This window comes from Myotis yumanensis, unplaced genomic scaffold, assembly GCF_028538775.1.
Source record: "Myotis yumanensis isolate MYYU_CA2020_CCGP unplaced genomic scaffold, mMyoYum1.0.hap1 SCAF_2, whole genome shotgun sequence".
NCBI classification, from domain to species: domain Eukaryota; kingdom Metazoa; phylum Chordata; class Mammalia; order Chiroptera; family Vespertilionidae; genus Myotis; species Myotis yumanensis.
In genome coordinates this window covers 213,968,527-213,988,172 of record NW_027223753.1, presented here as the reverse complement: position 1 = coordinate 213,988,172, position 19,646 = coordinate 213,968,527, and the positions used below count along the sequence as shown (strand labels likewise).

General features: G+C 51.2%; 2 protein-coding genes across 2 annotated transcripts; both read left to right on the top strand.

Annotated features, from left to right (window-relative positions):
- The first annotated feature begins 3,048 nt into the window (after positions 1 to 3,048).
- LOC139004307 (carbonyl reductase [NADPH] 1) lies at positions 3,049 to 8,788 on the top strand. The gene is made up of 3 exons (XM_070407224.1): positions 3,049 to 3,427; positions 3,937 to 4,044; positions 8,223 to 8,788. The coding sequence occupies exons 1-3, from the start codon at positions 3,139 to 3,141 to the stop codon at positions 8,657 to 8,659; spliced, it is 834 nt and encodes a 277-aa protein (XP_070263325.1). The 5' UTR covers positions 3,049 to 3,138; the 3' UTR covers positions 8,660 to 8,788.
- Positions 8,789 to 11,859: 3,071 nt separating this feature from the next.
- Positions 11,860 to 17,529, top strand: LOC139004306 (carbonyl reductase [NADPH] 3). The gene is made up of 3 exons (XM_070407223.1): positions 11,860 to 12,292; positions 13,689 to 13,796; positions 17,037 to 17,529. The coding sequence occupies exons 1-3, from the start codon at positions 12,004 to 12,006 to the stop codon at positions 17,507 to 17,509; spliced, it is 870 nt and encodes a 289-aa protein (XP_070263324.1). The 5' UTR covers positions 11,860 to 12,003; the 3' UTR covers positions 17,510 to 17,529.
- Positions 17,530 to 19,646: the final 2,117 nt, after the last annotated feature.

Below are 19,646 nucleotides of genomic sequence, written 5' to 3'. Positions count from 1 at the left end.
AGTGTCAACAAATGCTGGGAAGCATTATCTCAACGGATTGAGATCATGCTCTGGAGAACAGTGGATTTGTTCCTTGTTTGATACATTACAATCAAAAGAGGAGACGTAAGTGCTGGTAGGGTTCTTGGGCCCGTGACTAGGTGACTTGCATTGTGAAAAGAATTCACAACTGTGAGAAGGGATAGATACAGAGAGAGAGTTTATTTCACTTCCCAGAGGGACAGCACCAGTGCATTGCTAACCAATGCAAGGGCAATGAACAACAAAACTGCACTTTTAAAGCCTTGGGCAGGGAAGAGAGGGGGACCTGAGGGCTGCTGCTGTTGCTAGGTGCAATGGAGCCCATAGCAGGGCGTGATCTGTTATTTCCTCAGGAGATAGTCCAGGCAGAAGTCCTAGGCAGGTGTCTTATCATGAGTTGTAAACCAGCGGGAGGAAATAGGAAGCCTTCAGACTCACTGATCTTGTCTGTAAGTTTGAACAGAGGGGCTGTTGGAACCAGAGGAGCTAACAGTCTTGGGTTTTAATTATCAGGAGCTTCTCATAAATTGTGGAAGGCTACAGCAAAGAAAAAGAAAGGCCTTTTTCCATCCTAACAAGTGGGTTCCATGAAACCCATTGGTGATAGATTAGGGAGGCAGGAGAAAGCAAAGTGGGGGTAAGGGGAGGGGGCGGAGGCCACTGGGATTGGGTGAAAAGTGAAATGATAGACAAATACTGCCTTTACTGAGGTGGCTGCAGGATAGTTAACTGTCAGTAAGTAACTCAGTTATAATGAGGGGATTTGTGGCCTCCACAAACTGTGCCTGACCTTTAAGGGGTCCAAAAAAAAAAAAAAAAGGAAAATGACTTTGACATTCCAGTGATATGTTACTGTAGATGCTAAAAGACAATAGAGAGGACCCATTATGGTGAAGATTGACCTTTGTCAGGGAAGGTGTCGGCCTAGGACATGATTACCCACCATAAACTGCTTTTTAGTTTTAAAAGTTTTTATTTCAGCCCAGCCTGTGTGGTTTTGCATTTGACCTTCAGCCGATGAACCAGAAGGTCACTTTTTAGATTCCTGGTCAGGGCACAGGCCCAGGTTGCAGGCTTCATCCCCAGTAGGGGGCGTGAAGGAGGCAGCTCATCAATTATTCTCTCTCATTGATGTTTCTATCTCTCTCTCTCTCCCTTCCTCTCTGAAATTAATTAAAACAATTTTTTTAATTAAAAGGTTTAATTTCAGACACCACTGTGGTTACTTTTGCTTTCTGCATTTGCAAGGCTGCCACACAGGTGTACTCTGAGCTAGTCAGGTTAGCATGTGGCCCCTTTTCCTCATATATTAGCCCCTTTATAGAGTATTCAGTTTTAATTGGCTACTAATTCTGAGTCTGTGATTTCTCCGGTGACATGGGGAGAGAAAGTGGAGTGGGTGAGAGTAATGACTGAACATTAGCAGGTGGTAAATGGTTCTTTCTACAACCTGCAGATCACTTGCATGCTGCACCTGCTCACAAATCGGATAGACCTAGAGGTAGGTCAAGAAAGGGACAGTGTGACTGAGGGGCTCACATACATTCTTGATGGAGCCAGAGAGTTAATGTTTCCAGCTTTGCAGCCACAGTCTCTTGGGAGTACTCTGCTCTGCTGTGGTAGCATGAAGGCAGCCACAGGTTCTAACCAGTGAGCAGGGCAGGGTTTTACATCTCTCTCTGTTAACTGTGACCAAGGAGGAAACCTACCGTAGGCACCTTAAGCAAACAGGATTATGTAACCATGAAATACACATGCCATCACCAGCTTGGCCCCCAGAAAGAGCTTCATAAATGCTGCCTCCCACTTGGGGGTCCCACACTGAAGGCAATCACAGGGTCTATTTAACTCTGCGTTGGTTTCTCTTAAGGAAGGAAGGGCATCTGTGTCCTCAGAGGCAGTTGCCCTGTGCAAATACTTCATTGCATTTTAGAAAGAGCAGACATTGCCTTTCTGCAGTGAAGGATGGGCCTGGGTCCAAAGCAATGACTCCTGCACCTACTTCACCTTCTGGGCTTCTCCTGAAGTAGTTCCTTTAGTTCAACTAAAGCCCTTGATTCCCATCACCAACCCCTGTGCTTGGGGGGGAAGCACAGCCCTCCACCCTGTCCACTGCTGGGCTCAGAGCCGAGATCAAAAGAGGGTGGTGCGTGTCCTGCTTGGGCCGAACTTACATCACAGGAAGGGGCAGACCCAGAACGGGGTCCTTAGTAAACCTGGAACATTCATCCCCTCGGTGAAGGGAGGGACAGAGGATAGAAGTCACAGCCCTGGAGCACAGAACTCTATGCTGCTTCTCAGATTGTCTGGGACACCACAGAGGGCGACAACACCTTCTATGCCCTGTGACCCACACGCTGTCTGCTCTCTGTTCAAGTGGTTCTCAACCTGCTGGCCCTTTAAATACAGTTTCTCATGTTGTGACCCAACCATAAAATTATTTTTGTTGCCACTTCATAACTGTAATGTTGCTACTGTTATGAATCGTAATGTAAATATGTCATATGCAGGATGGTCTTAGGCGACCCCTGTGATAGGTTCATTCGACTGCCAAAGTGGTCGCGACCCACAGGTTGAGAACCGCTGGATTCCTGTGCAAGGAGTGTGGGGGCCACTGCGAGGTGAAGACCAGCCAGGGATGAGCCCGGACCTTTGCTTTCACACACTTCGGGGACAAATCAACACTCACGTGAGCCCCTGTCGGTTCTCTCAGCTGATTCCACAATTCCAGTCCCAAAGACTTGTTTTGGGCTGTATTATTTAAAACACCAGGGAAAGCCCTGGAGAACCAAGGCTAAGGGCTCAGTTTAAAGGTAGTCAGACGACCAATCAAAATGATTCTCTGCTGACAGGCGTGGCCAGCAGCCAAAGGCCTTTGCCTTGGGCCCGCCCATCTGTAAACCTGCCAGGTGGAGGGCCAGGCGGGACCGGAAGGGTCCACGCCCCTAGGGGCGGGGCTTGCGCCTGCGCGCTGGGCGACAGGACTAGAGGTTCCAGCCGGTGCGCAGCGTGCGCTCTGCAGACGCTGGGAGCCTCCCGGGCCCTGGTCGCAGCCGTTAGGCGTCCACAGCCCGCTCCGCTCTCCACGCAAGTGCTTCTCGAGCCTCCTGCCCGGCCATGTCGTCCTGCAGCCGCGTGGCGCTCGTGACCGGGGCCAACAAGGGCATCGGCTTCGCCATCACGCGGGACCTGTGCCGCCAGTTCTCGGGGGACGTGGTGCTCACGGCGCGGGACCCGGCGCGGGGCCGGGCGGCCGTGCAGCAGCTGCAGGCCGAGGGCCTGAGCCCGCGCTTCCACCAGCTGGACATCGACGACCTGCAGAGCATCCGCGCCCTGCGCGACTTCCTGCGCAAGGAGTACGGGGGCCTGGACGTGCTGGTCAACAACGCGGGCATCGCCTTCAAGGGTAAAATGCTGGGTGGTCGCAGGGGGGGTCACCCAGCACCTGCAGCCAGGGTGGCTGGTTTGTCGGAGTATCGGTACAATGGGGCTCCTCGCACGTAGGGGTGCAGGATGGCTCCCGAGGGAAGTAGGAGAGGCTGGGGTCAGGGGTGCAGCAAGATCAAAGTGCGAGACAAACTGGAGCGCTTTCTGGCCCAAGGACCTTTGTGTTCTTGGCTCAGATGCAAGTTTTCAGTTTCTTCCAGTTTAGGCTTGAGGGCATTTGAGTGAGTGTTGAATGGATTTCTAAGTAAACAAGAACATTGCACAAACAGGTTCAGAGATCCCACTGTGCACCTTCACCAGCCTCCGGGAATGGCACCATCTCAGACACTATAGAACATCAGGGAACAAGGAAATGGTCATTGCATGGGCGCTGACCAATTCTACCCAAAATTCACATTTTATGTCATTCTATGGAAAGTTGCCACATGGCTACTATTTATTAACTATACTCTCCTTCTCTCCTGAAAGTGAATGATCCCACACCGTTTCATATTCAAGCAGAAGTGACGATGAAAACAAACTTTTTTGGTACCCGAGACGTCTGCACGGAGCTGCTGCCTCTCATAAAACCCCAAGGTGAGTCTAGGAGCCCTGGCTGCCTTGTTTGTGGCAGCACCCAGTCCTGCCCTCCCCTGGGGTCATCTCCAGGCCCCTCCCTGCTCCTGCTTAGCTGCACTGCCTCCTGGTGTCTCACCAGGCCAGGTGCCTTCAGCCTTAGGACTGGGCTATGTTTGCTGTCTGTCCCCCTGGTCCAGGGGTGGGCAAACTTTTTGACTCGAGGGCCACAATGGGTTCTTAAACTGGACCGGAGGGCCGGAACAAAAGCATGGATGGAGTGTTTGTGTGAACTAATATAAATTCAAAGTAAATATCATTACATAAAAGGGTACAGTCTTTTTTTTTTTTTTTTAGTTTTATTCATTTCAAATGGGCCGGATCCGGCCCGCGGGCCATGGTTTGCCCACGGCTGCCCTGGTCTCTCCACAACCAACTCTTGCTTATCCTTCAGCTCTCTGTTGAGAAGTCTCCTCAGAGAGGCCAGTCATTGCTCGTGCCCTTCACAACCGTTGGAGTCCCCTGAGGATCCTAGGCCAGATCCTCCCTCCTCTCTCCTCTCTCCTCCCTTTCCCTCCTCCCTCCTTCTTCTCCCTTCCTGAGTGACCTTTCCTACCTCCAATTCATTAAGCCCCTGAACTCTTCTACATCTGATCACAGGGGCCTTTCTTTGTACTCTACTGATACAGGGCGTTGCACTCATTGGTTTGGAGATGCTAAACCAACCATGCATATCTGAAAAACATCACTTGGTTTTAACAAGTTTAGCAGTTCCCCAAGACCACCTTCAGGTTCAAGAATCACTGCAAGGACTCGGAACTCAGGGAAGCCATTATACTCAGAACCGCAGTGCTCAGCAGTAGAGGAAAGGGAGAGAGATGCAGATCAACCGTGGGGGTGCCCTCAGGGGCCAGAGGCCAGGGAAGTCTGGGCAGGGAGCTTCCAGTTGTCCTCGCATGGTGTCCTGCAGACAGCAGCTGTGTGTGTGGCAGTAACAGGGAGCACTGCCGTCCAGGGAAGCTCACCCACCTTGTTTCAGGTGTGTCTGCTGAGGGCTGTTCTCTTGGCTGACCTTCCTCTCCAGCACCTCCCCCAGGGATCCATTTGATACCAGGTAGCCTCACCATAACCATACTGTTGACATCCATTGTGTAGCCTGAACCTAAACCCCCAAGTAAACAAGAACAGTCTTATCAGGCAGGACAGTCCAAGGTTTAAAGATTATCCCAGCAGCTCTGGGCAAAGCGCCAAACCCTTGCCATTTGCACTTTACCCAGCATACAACTATTTTTGCAGAACTATTTCGTTTTCTTAAGAGATCAACCGAGGCATATCAAGAAATTAAGAGTTTCTTTGAGAAAAAAAATTATTTGAATTGGGAAACAGCAAACCGGAAGTGCTTAGGGATGCTCTGTCCACAGGTGTTGGGGAGAGACCATCACAGAGAAAAGGCAGAAGCAAAATAAGGAAATTATCACTTGGCTATAGCTGTAAGCCTAGGTGTCTGTTTTTGATTGGTGGTCCTTAGGTTTTGGTTTTGTAACCTTGAGTGTGGAGAGGGGCTCAAAGACCCGCTTTGGACAGATTCAAGCCTCGGACTAATGAGAGGGCACAGTTCTGTCATGGCCACGTGCAAGTCCCAGCTTGGAGGGCAGAGCCCTGCCAGCACAGTTATAGCCAACAGCTGTAGTTGTGAGCTTGACCCTATCGTCTGAACAGGTGGCCCTACGTGCCTGAGTGACATAGGCTTGATAGAGTTCAGGTGCATGTAATTGAGTAGGATCGAAACCCAGGAGAATGTTGTAAACATCTTAACCACGCCCTTTGCCTCGTGGAATCTGCTGTAAAATAAAGACTCAGCTCCGTGGCGCTCTCCATGCGAGAGGGCAGCATCCCACCGAGACCCAGCTTTCTTCTCTTGTCTTTTTTCAATCCTTCCCCGCCCCCACTTGGGCTCACCGAACCTGGCTGAGCTGGTGCGGCACATAAGGGGCTGAGTCTGCCATGGCCGTGCCGGCCCGCCACACTTGAGGCATTTACAGTTTTAGATTTTGGTTTGCCTCTGTAGGCCGCCGTGGAATTAGAGCTGCCGGCGTGTCACGCTTCCTTGTTTCCTGAGTTTCACAGTACAGAAATTCGCTGGTGGCTCACTAAACCCAGCTCTCCCTCAGGCTAGTCGCTTTCCACCTGTATTCCATCCTGAGCAGACTAACTCAGTCTCCCAATACACGTGGTTACTGGTAGCAGTGTCATCACGTAACTCACTCACACATGGTCACTGAACATGGCCAACCAGGCCAGTGTTACCCCGTGTCACAGTGCAGTTGTACATGGACCTGACCAGTAAGAATCAAGGGCGCTGGCACGTTCCCCGCGTCCCACTCAGTCACTGACGGTCGGTTCAGTGCATCAGCGTGTCCTGGGAACGTGCCTCCCAGAGCCATGCCGCTCAGCTGTGCCAGCCCCCTTCCAGCTGTCAGTCCCCAGAGCGGGGGTGGTCTTGGCAACACCTGGCTTCGCCCTTTCTAGCTCCCCGTACCGTGGAGCCAAGAGACGAGATCGTGTCTGGAGGCACCAGTGTCTTATTGGACTTCTCTTTGTTGGACCCATTTTATTCATTCCTTTGCCCTCTGCCGTCATTCCTTCTCCCCAGTTATCTTGAGTTTTACCCCAACTTTTTCACTTTCCAGAGGGACATGAACTTCAGCCACGTGCTGCTTCTGACAGCCTGCTGGACTAGTCTAACACATGCCTCCCTCCAGTCCACTGCTGTTCCTGGAGGGTAGGGTCACACAGGCCCAGAACCAGTGGGCTGTCCACCTGTGTTGCTTGGTCTGCAGGTAAAGCGTGTCAGTCCAAATTGGTGCCGTATCTTCTGGTCCAGTAGAGAGCGCTCATCTCCTCCGGCCACTGCCTGCAACCTGACTTGCCAGCTTCATGCAGGGCCTTCCCCTCGCACAGGCTCTCCCATAACCACCTGCAGTCTCTGCTCCCTCGCTGCCAGGCAGAATGGTCCCAGCATGTTGTGGCTCAGAGGGTGCAGGAGTCACGTGTCCACAATGATCCCACCTCTGCGTCACTGCAGCTGCTCACCTCCGCTCCCTCCACTGCTCCCCGCTGCCCAAAACCCACACGGGAGAAGACAGGCTAGTGTTCTCCCCATCTGGGTTTTGGACAGCTTGTAACACTGTCCTGGTAATTAGCCCACTGAACTAATTTGTGTGGGGGCCGGGGGGGAGGTTTCTATCATCACTGAAGATTATTTTTCCATTGATTTTTAGAGATATTGGAAGAGAGAGGGAAAGAGAGAAATGTCAATGTGAGAGAGACACATCGATTGGTTGCCTCCTGCACGCACCCCGACCAGGGCCTTGGCCAGGGAGGAGCCTACAACCAAGGTACGGCACTGCCCTTGACCATGCCCTTGACTGGAATCAAACCCAGGACCCTTCAGTCTGCAAGCCGACTGCTCTATCTACGGAGCCAAATCGGCTAGGGCGGTGGTCAGCAAACTGCGGCTCGCGAGCCACACTCGGCTCTTTGGCCCCTTGAGTGTGGCTCTTCCACAAAATACTGACTTCTGTGCATGGGCCACGAAGTTTCAATCGCATTGTACGTGCGCGCCTGCATGTGGTATTTTGTGGAAGAGCCTCACTCAAGGGGCCAAAGAGCCGAGTGTGGCTCTCGAGCCGCAGTTTGCCGACCACTGGGCTAGGGCAAACTAATTTGTTTTTATCTTCCGTGATCAGAGCAGCAGCCTTCCAAACCAGGTGTTGTCTGTTCACCTTAGAACTGCTTTTTGTTGGTCAATAGATACTGTTCATAGAGCCCTGCACAAGTGACCGTAAGATCCTCACGAGTTCCCGGAGATAGTCTTGGGGGAAAGAGGCTATCTGCTGAATGCAATGAGCACCTCCTGTGTTCCCTTATCATGTTCCGGCGAAAACCATCTTCACGTTCTCATGAAACTTCTGGGCACCACCCTCCACATTTAAAGTTTCTCTGATATCATCTGAGACATGCTGGGTATGACAGGCTTCTAGGCTGTCTCTGGCCTTCATCATACAGGCAGTCTTCATCAGTGCTCATGGCACACTGGAAATTTCTCAGATGGAAATTCCTGGCCCAGAATCGCAGCAGATTTGGCGCCCGTATGCTCGTGCCTGCCTTTCTACATAACAACCTCCTTTGCATTTCAGGCAGAGTGGTGAATGTGTCCAGCATGGTGAGTCTCAGAGCTCTGAAAAACTGCAGCCCGGAGCTGCAGCAGAAGTTCAGAAGCGACACCATCAGCGAGGAGGAGCTGGTGGGGCTCATGAACAAGTTCGTGGAAGATACGCGGAACGGGGTGCACCAGAGGGAGGGCTGGCCCAACACTGCGTACGGCGTCACGAAAATCGGCGTCACCGTCCTGTCCAGGATCCACGCCAGGAACCTGAGTGCGCACAGGAGCGGGGACAAGATCCTCCTGAATGCCTGCTGCCCAGGGTGGGTGAGAACCGACATGGCCGGACCTAAAGCCACCAAAAGCCCAGAAGAGGGAGCGGAGACCCCTGTGTTCCTGGCCCTTTTGCCCTCAGATGCTGAGGGGCCTCACGGACAGTTTGTTATGGAGAAAAAGGTGGAACCATGGTGAGCTCCCCTCACAGCCCGCTCCGTGGGCCGCATTGTGCTATCTGTCCTGAACTGACCAAAAGGACATGCACACGGTCACATCATTTCTACCCAAATATATGTATTGTTCACGTGAGAAACGTTCAAACCTGTGAAGAATTTTTGTGAGTTTATTTGAGCCAAACTGTCGACAAATGCTGGGAAGCAGAATCTCAAGGGTTGGGATAGTGCTCCTGAGAAGGGCAGTTTTTTATCTGGTTTTATACGTTAGAACCAAAAGCGGAGACCTAAGTGGGTTATACAGAATCCGCTGGTGATAGATTAGGGAGGTGGGGGAAACCTCTGGGATTGGATAAAAGTAAAATGATAGACACGCACTTCTTTAACGTAGGTGGGTGCAGAATAGCTAACAGTCAACAATTAGCTCGCTAACAATGAGGGGGTTTGTGGCCTCTGCAGAGCGGTGCCTGTCCTTTGAAGGGTCCAGAAAGAAAGAAAGTTACTTTGACATTCCAACAATAGGCCATTGTCGATGCAAAAAGGCAATAGACATGCTGGGCTTCTGGTTTCCTTCAGGACACAGCTCCCTCGAAACCTTGGTGGTTCCAGAATACAGGTGTCCCCTCCCCACCTAAAACCTACACCAGTTCCTGACAACCACATAGGCAGTGCCAAAACACCAACCAGGGGCCTGCCGTTCACATCCTAGATGGGTAAATAGTGAATCCCACTTTATCCATCTGACTCGAAGCCCAGCCAACTCCCAAAATATCACCTGCACTCTACCAAAAGTCTACCTGTAAGTAACAGTCGGTCGTGTTAGGTTATCGGATGTTTAACACAGCCTTTCCTAACTGCATGGCTCCTAAATACATTCTTTTTCTTTGGTCTGGCTCTCTCACCTGCTTTGCCTCCTTATCCTGGATTCTGGCCTGTTCTTAGCTTTTTGGGGACTTCCTTGTAAAACACAGGGCAAAAACATGGGCTAAACATTTTGATGGTTGCCTAATGAGAGGGAGGTTGAGGGGATGGGTGAAAAAGGTAAAGGGATTTAGAAGGAATTGGTGACCTCTTGGTGCATGGGTGACCTCTCAATGCATTGACTATATTCCCTACGCCCAGAAGATAGCCAATAATCCTATATAATAAAAGGCTAATATGCAAATTGACCAAACGGAATGACCGGTCGCTATGACATGCACTGACCACCAAGGGGCAGAGACGCTCAATGCAGGAACTGCCCCCTGGTGGTCAGTGCACTCCCACAGGGGGAGCACCGCTCAGCCAGAAGCCGAGCAGCAGCGGTGGTAGGGAGTGAGCCTAAGCCAGCAGTCGGACACCCCCCCCGAGGGCTCCTGGACTGTGAGAGGGCGCAGGCCGGGCTGAGGGATGCCCCCCTCCCAAGTGCACTAATTTTGTGCAGTGGGCCTCTAGTATTGTAATAACTAGGTGTGGTGTCCGATGGGTATGAGATTACTTGGGATGATCAGTTAGTAAGTTGTATAATGTCTAATCACTGGGGCGTACCTGAAAGTAATATAATATGGCATGTCAACTATCATTGAAAAATTAAAAATGTGCCCTGACTGGTTTGGCTCAGTGGATAGAGCGTCGGCCTGCAGACTGAAGGGTCCCAGGTTCGATTCCAGTCAAGGGCATGTATCCTGGTTGCGGGCACATCTCCAGTAGGGAGTGTGCAGGAGGCAGCTGATCAATGTTTCTCTCATTGATGTTTCTAACTCTCTATACTTCTCCCTTCCTCTCTGTAAAAAATCAATAAAAATATATTTTTTTAAAAAAAGAAAGAAAAATTAAAAATGACTTTTAAAAAATGGGCTAAATGTGGGGATGCTTTGAGGACGAGCATTGAGCTACACAGAGTGGCTCACACCCACAAAGACACCGCGATGCTCCCTTAGGCGCCAGCGACGGTGAAATATCCATGCCAAGTGACTAACCAAGCCTATGGGTGTAGAACTGTTCATTTACAGAAAAACAAAGGAAGCCAATGGATACCCAGGGCAACAACTTAGATGAAATGTATTAATTTTTTTGAAAACACGAATTAAGCGTCCACAAGAAACAAAATCTAAATAGCCCCATATCTATTATTATTGATTTCAGAGAGGAAGGGAGAGGAAGAGAGATAGCAACATCAATGATGAGAAAAAATAATTGATCAGCTGCCTCCTGCACACCCCACACTGAGGGTCAAGCCCACAACCTTGACATGTGCCCTGACTGGGAATCGAACCGTGACTTCCTGGTTCATAGGTCCAAGCTCAACCACTGAGTCACACCGGCTGGCTAGCCCTATATCTTTAATAGGGTTCCAAATAATCTGCAGCTGAGTGGGGTGGTGGGTATATTGGTTGAGCCACAATAAGGGACCGCACATAGCAGGTGCACACCTTCCTGACCTCACCTGTTACTTGATGGAGAAGGTGGAGTCAGAAGCGCCGGCAGCTCAGACAGCTCTGCTAGGGAAAAGCTGAGTCACGATGAGATTGAAACTCTCCATAAGCCCACAAGTCGCCAAGAAACGCCCTGGGATCAAACACTCAGATTACACTAAAGAAGGTGGGTGGGGGGGTTCTAATCGCCCGTCCACACCTTGGCACACCTTTGGGATTTCTTTTCAGTTGAGCTTTGTGGGTACACAGGTTTCACTGGAGAAAAAATGATGTATGTCACCTTGGACAAACCTAAAATGCAGACACTTCGCTGCCGCGGGGGGTGAAAACATCCCAGTAAAAGGCTTGGCACACAGTCAGAGCTTCATAAACATCCCTCCCGCCGGGGGCCCACTGGGAATCACACAGGGATGTACCTGCGCACACCTGTGCTTCTACTCATAGGACCGCTTTGCCCTAATTCTCTTTGGAGTTTCCCTTAAGCAAGCAACGCCCTCAGAAGCAGTTGCGAGTCTAAAATTTCATTGCATATTAAGGAAAAAGCAAACATCCTCCTTTTACAGGGGATGATGGGCGCAGACCCAAGAAAATCAGTCCGCACTTCTTTCTCTCCGTGTGGGGTTCTCCTAAAAGAGTTTCGTCTATCCAACTGCCATGCGCCCCTGGACCCAATCCACACATCACTGTCTGGTTTTGCGTTGGGAGAACGACAGCCGCCCCGACGCCGCGCGGGGAGGGGGCGGGCCGGGAATGGGGCGTTCCTCAAGCTTCGGGAACAGAAGGCCCCTCCTTGGAGGGAGGGACCGAGGCCGGGCCTCGTTCCTCAAAGTCGCCGCACGGAATCCCAGAACTCAGTCCTGCGCGGTTTCTCTGACTGCGGCCGGGTCTCCGAGGTGGGCCTCTAGTCCGATCCGCTCTCCGTGCACGTCCCCCGCGCGTCCCCCACCCGGCCATGTCGTCCTGCAGCCGCGTGGCGCTCGTGACCGGAGCCAACAAGGGCATCGGCTTCGCCATCACGCGGGACCTGTGCCGCCAGTTCTCGGGGGACGTGGTGCTCACGGCGCGGGACGAGGCGCGGGGCCGGGCGGCCGTGCAGCAGCTGCAGGCCGAGGGCCTGAGCCCGCGCTTCCACCAGCTGGACATCGACGACCTGCAGAGCATCCGCGCCCTGCGCGACTTCCTGCGCAAGGAGTACGGGGGGCTCAACGTGCTGGTCAACAACGCGGGCATCGCCTTCAAGGGTAGGTGCTGGAGAGGGAGGGTCTGGGTGCCCCGAGGGTGTGGGACGGGGAGCCGCAGGCGCTCGCACCCACCCGCCTGAGCGATCGGGAAAGGCAGCGTGCGTCCCCGTGGAGGGCTCTCGCTTCCCGGATTGCGGGAGCGGTTCCCTCAGCTCCAAGTGGGCCCGGGGTGCTGTCACCGCGCGCCCCGCCCGCCCGCAGGCCTGTGCGCGCCTGTGCGCAGCCCAGGGCCCTAGCCGAACTATCAGCCGCCCCTGTTTGCAAGTAAACTCCTGGGAGGGGGCCACGCCCTGCTTAGCTCATCAGCTTTCTGTCTAAGGCAAGAAACGTCTTCTCTGCGTAGGGTCTCCCAGCTCGCTTGGGGCTTTCGCTTTCTTGAAAGGGCGCATTCACAGACGCCAGGAGACATCTGCTCGGGACAGGAAATGAGTCTCTGAGACCCGACGAGCCCTGGCACCGTGGTGGACCGGAGACTTTGTTTAATGGAGAGCTTTGATAGGCTCGGGCTTAAAGGAAGCGAGCCTGTTCCCTCCCCCGGGGAACTTGTGTTGGTTACCGGACGCACTGGGTGGTTTTGAGTAGCATCTTTGGTACTTTGCGGGATAGGGGGTTAAAGCGATGACTGACCCTATGGCTCGATTAAGGAAGTTATTGAGCTAAATGCTGCGGGTAGAAAGAAGTAACAGGCCAGCCTCACTCGCAACCTAGTGGAGAAGAGAAACCTAGAGGCAGAACCGAGTAAAGCGAGCTATTGTGCAGCGCGAATCTCATCCCCTTGGCGGTGGACGCTCCCGATTGCTGTGCACCCGCACCTGCCGCTCAGTGTGCGGGCTTTCCGGGAGCGCAGGCAGGTGGGTGGCTGACACCCCTTCCCCAGTGGCTGAGGGACTGGTGGATAAGTGCCCGTCCCTGAACTGCAGGTGGGGGGACACTGGCCTGCGCTGCCGGCCTTGCCCCTCCATGTGTGGGCGGCGGACTCAGCACCTGCGACCCTGGGCGCCCGCTGCAATCGCAGAGCTCAAGGCTTTGCCCCACACCTGCTGAATCAGAACCCGCACCTTAACAGACTCACCAGGGGCCCCTCTGCCCGTCCAAGTCCGAGAAGCAAAGGTCAAAGCCAGGCTCGCCCCGCAGCCCAGCCGCTGCAGCGTCCCCTGGGAACTCGTTGGAAGTGCAAATGCTGGCGCCCCACCCCAGGCCTTCTCCATCCAACTCTCGGGGCGGGGCCCAGAGAGCTGTGTTCTAACTGGCCCTGCGGGTGATTCAGGTTCGCAGGTGAAGTTTGGGAACCACTGACCTAGTGGTTTAAAAACTGTAAAGTGAGCTTTCCCCCCTTTAATTAGAGGTCAGGTCCACTTTGCCTGACTCTGTCTTTGTTTCCTTCTCTTTTTCAAAGTTAATGATCCGACGCCCTTTGACGTTCAAGCTGAGGTAACTCTGAAGACAAACTTTTTTGCCACGAGAAACGTCTGCAACGAATTACTGCCCATAATAAAGCCTCATGGTGAGTCCAGCGTGTGGATTGTCACGTTGCATCACTCAGCACGGAGTGAGCCAGGGCCTCTGCTTCCCAAAGGGGCCACCCAGGGGTGCTGTTCTCTGAGGGGGAAACATAGAAAATGGCATTATTTTAAAAAATAGATAGATAGATAGATAGATTTCAGAGAGGAAGGGAGAGGTGGAGAGAGAGAGAAACATCAATGATGAGAGAGAGTCATTGACGGGCTGCACGCCCCTCACCAGGGACTGAGCTCACAACCGGGGCATGCGCCCTGACCAGGAATTAAACCCAGGACCCTTCAGTCTGCAGGCCGACGCTCTATCCACTGAGCCAAGCCGGCTAGGGCCAGGCATCATTTTTTATGGTGCTGTGTCTGGTCCTCACCCAAACATTTTAGCTTTAGCTTTAAAAGGGATGTATGCCACATGGTGATGCTCTTGATTCTCCCAGGACATGAACTCAATCCTAGAACAATAGGTGTTGCAAGTCTTAAAAGTCCTTTTGCCTTTTTGCAACCTCGAGGAGTCCTCCTCCAGCTCCCCAAGGTGAAGGGGCCACACCCAGCTCCCCTGGGGTTGGGGGTGGTGTCCGCCCTAGCATTATATGACTTTCCCTGTATTCCCTTCTTCTTGCACCAAGCTTGGTCTCGCTGATTCAGAACACCCACAAGAACATTTTCTTTACTAGGAAATATCTTGCCCACACTCCAAAGCATTCAATAAATAACTTTAATTGTTTCTTGCACAAATATGTGTTGAGTGCCTCCTGGAACCCAGTCATTACTCTGGTGATGTGTGCACCATGGGCCAGGACAGTCGTGCCCTGGGAGCACCGAGTCCAGTGGGGGAGACTGTCACTAACAAAGAATCACAAGCTTCTATTACAACCGTGCTCAGGGGTGGGGGGTGGACGGGAGTCGGGGGAGGCTTGCTCCCCTGAGGAGTTTGTTTCCCAATAAGTCAACTGTGAGTCTAAGAAAAAGCAACACTGTGATTCTCATTAGAAATGCGCTTTTAAAAATTTAACATGTTGAATAACGATGATCTCTAGTGCAAAAACCTTAAAATCTAAAAAGTTGCCTGAGAGAGTTGCACCTGTATTGCCATCCGCCCCCACCCCAGCTTGCCCAACCCCTGTCTCCAGCCCCCACAGGTAATTCTCTTTATTGGCTTCTTCGCGGGGTGGGATCCTGGGAAATCCGCAGGTAGAGCTGCAGGTCCTGGCAGTTAGGGCAGAAGGAAGCCCTGGGTCCTGGTTCATGGAGTTGGTGAGTGCCCAGGGCCAAGTGGGTGGAGTTTTACATTCATATGTAAGCAAATCTAAATGCATTTTTTTGCTCCCTTTTTTACACAAAGGGAGATGTTAAGCATACTGCTTGCCACCTTGTTTCTTTCGTTCACTCTACCTGGGGCTCTTTCCAGACCAGGACCGAGCTTTCCTATCCTTTCTTACTGCTGCGTAGCATTTCACTGCAAGGGTGTCTCTCACCAAGTACCAGGATGTCTATTCCCTGTGGCTCTTAGAATCATAGAATTTGAAAGCTGCAAGGTGCTGGAGAAGCCTTACTTCCTACACCTGCACTTTCAGAGAAGGAAACCGAGGCCCGGAGAAGTGAACACAGCCAGGCGGTGACAGAGCTGGAAACAGTACCCAGGTCTCCTGACTACACCCCTCAATCAAATCAGGGTAATTAGTTCTCGTGAAGTAAGGATTGCAGCTGCCAAGTGATCGCAAACCAAGCCCTTTGAAAGAGAAAAGAAGGCTGGAGTGAGGGTGGGGCTCAGGGATCAACCCAGGACAGGTGAGTCGCTGGAGGGCAAAATGCTGAGCGTTCAGTGCTTCTTGATTTGTAGGGAATTACTAGCTCCCTGATTTAAAAGCCACTCTTTTTTAGGTTTATATATCACTTTAATTTTTAAAAAATATATTTTTATTGATTTCAGAGAGGAAGGGAGAGAGAGAAACATTCATGATGAGAGAGAATCATTGATTGGTTGCCTCCTGCACGCCCCCCCCACCCCCCGACAAAGGATGGAGCCTGCAACCTGGGCATGTGCCCTGACAGGAAGTCAAACCAGGACCTCCTGGTTCATAGGTAGATGCCCAATCACGGAGCCTCTCCAGCCAGGTTATATCACTTTAAAGAGTTATTCCGCTTGCTTATTTGAGATTCTGAGTAAATAGGTTAAGCAAGTGTCCAGCCACTAGGGGGAGCAACTTGCCCACTCTTTCTAGAAGAGTGTTTCTGGACCAGTGAGGCCGCCTGGACCTCAGCGGAGGGGGTTGGGGAGGCATGGCTGCAGCCCTTCTCAGGACTGATGGCACTCATCTGGCTTTTGAGACTGTCACCCCTTGGCCTCTCCCAGAATGTGTCCTTAGATCAAAGAGGACACTTTTGCCCTGGCTGGCGCGGCTCAGTTGCTTGGAGCAGCATCCTGTGCACTGGAGGATCTCGGGTTCCAACCTTGGTTGGGACTCGAGCAGGAGGCAACCAATTGATGTTTCTCTCTCACATTGACTGTTTCTCTATTTCTTTCTCTCCCCCCGAAAAACCCACAAACATATCCTCGGAGAGGATTAAAAGAGGACACTTCTTCCTCTTAGGTTTTGTATTTTCTTTTTTTAATAGATTTTATTGATTTTTTACAGAGAGGAAGGGAGAGAGATAGAGAGTTAGAAACATCGATCAGCTGCCTCCTGCACATCCCCCACTGGGGATGTGCCCGCAACCCAGGTACATGCCCTTGACCGGAATCGAATCCGGGACCCTTGAGTCCGCAGGCCGACGCTCCATCCACTGAGCCAAACCGGTTTTGGCAGGTTTTGTATTTTCATCAGAGGCATAGGGTAGCTCCCATAACTTGATTTTCTTTTCTATCTTCCATTTCCATATATATAATATGTTTTATATATATATATATATATGTATATTTCAGAGAGGAAGGGAGAGGGAGAGAGAGATAGAAACATCAATGATGAAAGAGAATCATCAATCGGCTGCCTCCTGCACACCCTACACTGGGGCTCGAGCCCAAAACCCAGGCATGTCCCTGAGGGGGAATCAAACCAGGACATCCTAGTTCATAGGTCAATGCTCAACCACTGGCCCACACGGGCTGGGCTAGAGTCGTGTCTTTTCATCAGCAATTAAACCTGCACCAGGATTCAATCACAGTCCCTCGTGGCAGAGCCAGCCAGCAGCCGTCTGTGTGACCTGCTTCCATGTTTTCGCTGTCGTTCCAGGCAGAGTGGTGAACATCAGCAGTCTGCTGGGCTCCCGCGCCCTGGAGCAGTGCTACTGGCCCCTGCAGGAGATGTTTCGCTGCAAGGACCTCACAGAGGGGGACCTGGTGGACCTCATGAAGAAGTTTGTGGAGGATGCGAAAAATGGAGTGCATGAGAGCGAGGGCTGGCCCAACTCGGCCTACGGGGTGTCTAAGTTGGGGGTCACGGTCTTATCCAGAATCCTGGCCCGGCAATTGGATGAGAAGAGGAAAGCCGACAGGATTCTGCTCAATGCGTGCTGCCCTGGGTGGGTGAAGACAGACATGGCTGGGGATTTCGGCTCCAGGACTGTGGAGGAGGGGGCAGAGACCCCGGTCTACTTGGCCCTCCTGCCTCCGGATGCCACTGAGCCTCAGGGCCAGCTAGTCCGGGACAAAGTGGTCCAGGACTGGATGAATGCCTTCTATAGTGCTTGCTGTAGTGCTAAATAAATGAGGGGCCGGTGAAGGGATTCCGGTGCTGGAGTCTGGTGTGTTTCTGTCCTCTGTGGATTGCGGTCTCCCCGTGGGAAGATGTCTAGTTCTGAACTCAAGCCGAGTGACTTTGTTACACCCACACTCGAGCCTGCGAGGAAGAACCTAGTCGTGTGGTTGTCAAATGTTAGAGGTTGTCAAATGTCAGAACCGGCTGGGGGGCATGTTACGCCACTGCTGGGGCCCAAGAATGGGCGCTTCTCACAAGTTCCCAGGGGCTGCTGGGCCTGCTGTGGCACATTGAGAGCTGCTGGTCTAGGAGGTTTCAGACGATGGGGGTTTCCCAGCTGCCCTCTGCTGCTTCTGGGCTGTTGACTGTGGAGGGTGATGACTTAGCCTGTTTCCTTAGCTCTGCACCTCTGCCTCTGCCTTGTATCCCATTGTTCTATTTACATTGAGTACATTTTATAAAAATCATATTTTATTAACTTTAGAAAGGAAGGGAGAGGGAGAGATAGAAACATCAGTCATGAGAGAGGATCATTGATCGGCTGCCTCCTGCATGCCACACACCCCGCTCTGGGGAGCAAACCCACAACCCTGGCATGTACCCTGACCAGAAATCGAACTTCAACCTTCTGGTTCATAGGTTGATGCTCAACCACTGAGCCGCTCTGGCCAGGCTCATTTGAGTGCATTTTCATTGGTTCTTATATTTAAGTCATAGATGCAGCTTGAAGGACGCGAGGAGAATGTCTTCCATTTATTTATTTTTTGGGGGGGATGTGATTTCCTCCATAATGGGCTTTTCTTTTAGGCTTTGCGTTCTATGTTCTCCCCAGGTTGTTTGCAAGGTTGTCCTGCCACTTTTTTCGTCTTGTTCTGTGTCCAGACCATCTCTTTGCTCCAACATATGCAGATGTCTTCTCCTTAACCGCTCCCCTCCCCTCAGGCCTATAGCCCAGGTGATTCTTCAGATGCCTCCCCTGCGGGCTCTGTACTCTCCGACTACAGGCAGCTCCACATTCACTGCTTTCATTTTTTAAAATATATTTCTATTGACTTCAAAGAGGGAGAGGGAGAGAGAGAACCTCCCACACAGTTGAAAATCCAAGTATAACTACTACTTGAATTGGTCAAAGTTAATTTAAATTAACTTCCCACACACCTGGAGTTCTTTGGAGGTAGGTGACATAAATACACTATGTCATGTGTATTACTTTACATGAATTTATTAGAACAAAGTTGCGCCTGGTGTTTTTAACACAAATAGACTGGTTCTCTCTCTTTTTAAATGGTGAGTATCAGCAGTTTTCATCTCTTATTAGTTCAATGCCGAGTGGAGTGAGGCTAGGATTTGAAAAATCTCACCATTTGTCAACACTGTTTTTGTAAAAACGAAGTTTATATCTTCATTAGAACATCAATTTTCATGAAAGTAATTTTTTTTCTTGGTAAATGATCACTACTTTAGTTTCCCTCTGCTTCTACTTTAAGACCATTCCCAAAATTGACCATTAGAGGCTGTATATTGGGGGCACTTGGTATGTGCCAAATGGAGGTGGAAATGGCTAGGCCAGACATCCAGCATCCCCAACTATTAAGATACTAGTGTCCTGGTGCACGGTTCCATGCACATTGAAAGGAAATTAATTAGAAGAAATATTTTAATATCACTATATGTGTATTGCTAATGAAAAGAAAATAGGATTCTACCGAGTCTCCTACCTACCTACTCTGGGATTTCTGTGAGTATCAAATGAGATGAGGCACAGAAAACACTTCACAAACATTTGGTTAAAGTGTAAAATGTTTGCACCTGGCTATAAAGCAAGTCAGGTTCCTGGGCTGAAGAAACTCAAAGGAGGCTAGTCATGAGGGCAGTGGTTCTCAACCTTGGCTGCACATTAGAATCACCTGGGAATCTTTTTAAAATCCTGATTTCTGGGCCTCATCCTCTGGAAATTCTGTTTCTTTGTTATGGGGTGGGGCCACAACATTAGTAACAAAGAAACAGAATTTCTGGAGGATGAGGCCCAGAAATCAGGATTTTAAAAAGATTCCCAGGTGATTCTAATGTGCAGCCAAGGTTGAGAACCACTGCACTAGGGAGAGGAAGCTGGGTGTTGCTATGTGACATCATTACCCAGTGCCC

What these genes read in the sequence shown, in the direction of transcription:
- LOC139004307 (XM_070407224.1), top strand. Translation starts at nt 3,139, where the DNA reads ATGTCGTCCTGCAGCCGCGTGGCGCTCGTGACCGGGGCCAACAAGGGC. An exon ending in CGCGGGCATCGCCTTCAAGG is followed by an intron (nt 3,428 to 3,936) that starts GTAAAATGCTGG and finishes CTCTCCTGAAAG; the next exon opens with TGAATGATCCCACACCGTTT. An exon ending in GCCTCTCATAAAACCCCAAG is followed by an intron (nt 4,045 to 8,222) that starts GTGAGTCTAGGA and finishes TTTGCATTTCAG; the next exon opens with GCAGAGTGGTGAATGTGTCC.
- LOC139004306 (XM_070407223.1), top strand. Translation starts at nt 12,004, where the DNA reads ATGTCGTCCTGCAGCCGCGTGGCGCTCGTGACCGGAGCCAACAAGGGC. An exon ending in CGCGGGCATCGCCTTCAAGG is followed by an intron (nt 12,293 to 13,688) that starts GTAGGTGCTGGA and finishes TCTTTTTCAAAG; the next exon opens with TTAATGATCCGACGCCCTTT. An exon ending in GCCCATAATAAAGCCTCATG is followed by an intron (nt 13,797 to 17,036) that starts GTGAGTCCAGCG and finishes CTGTCGTTCCAG; the next exon opens with GCAGAGTGGTGAACATCAGC.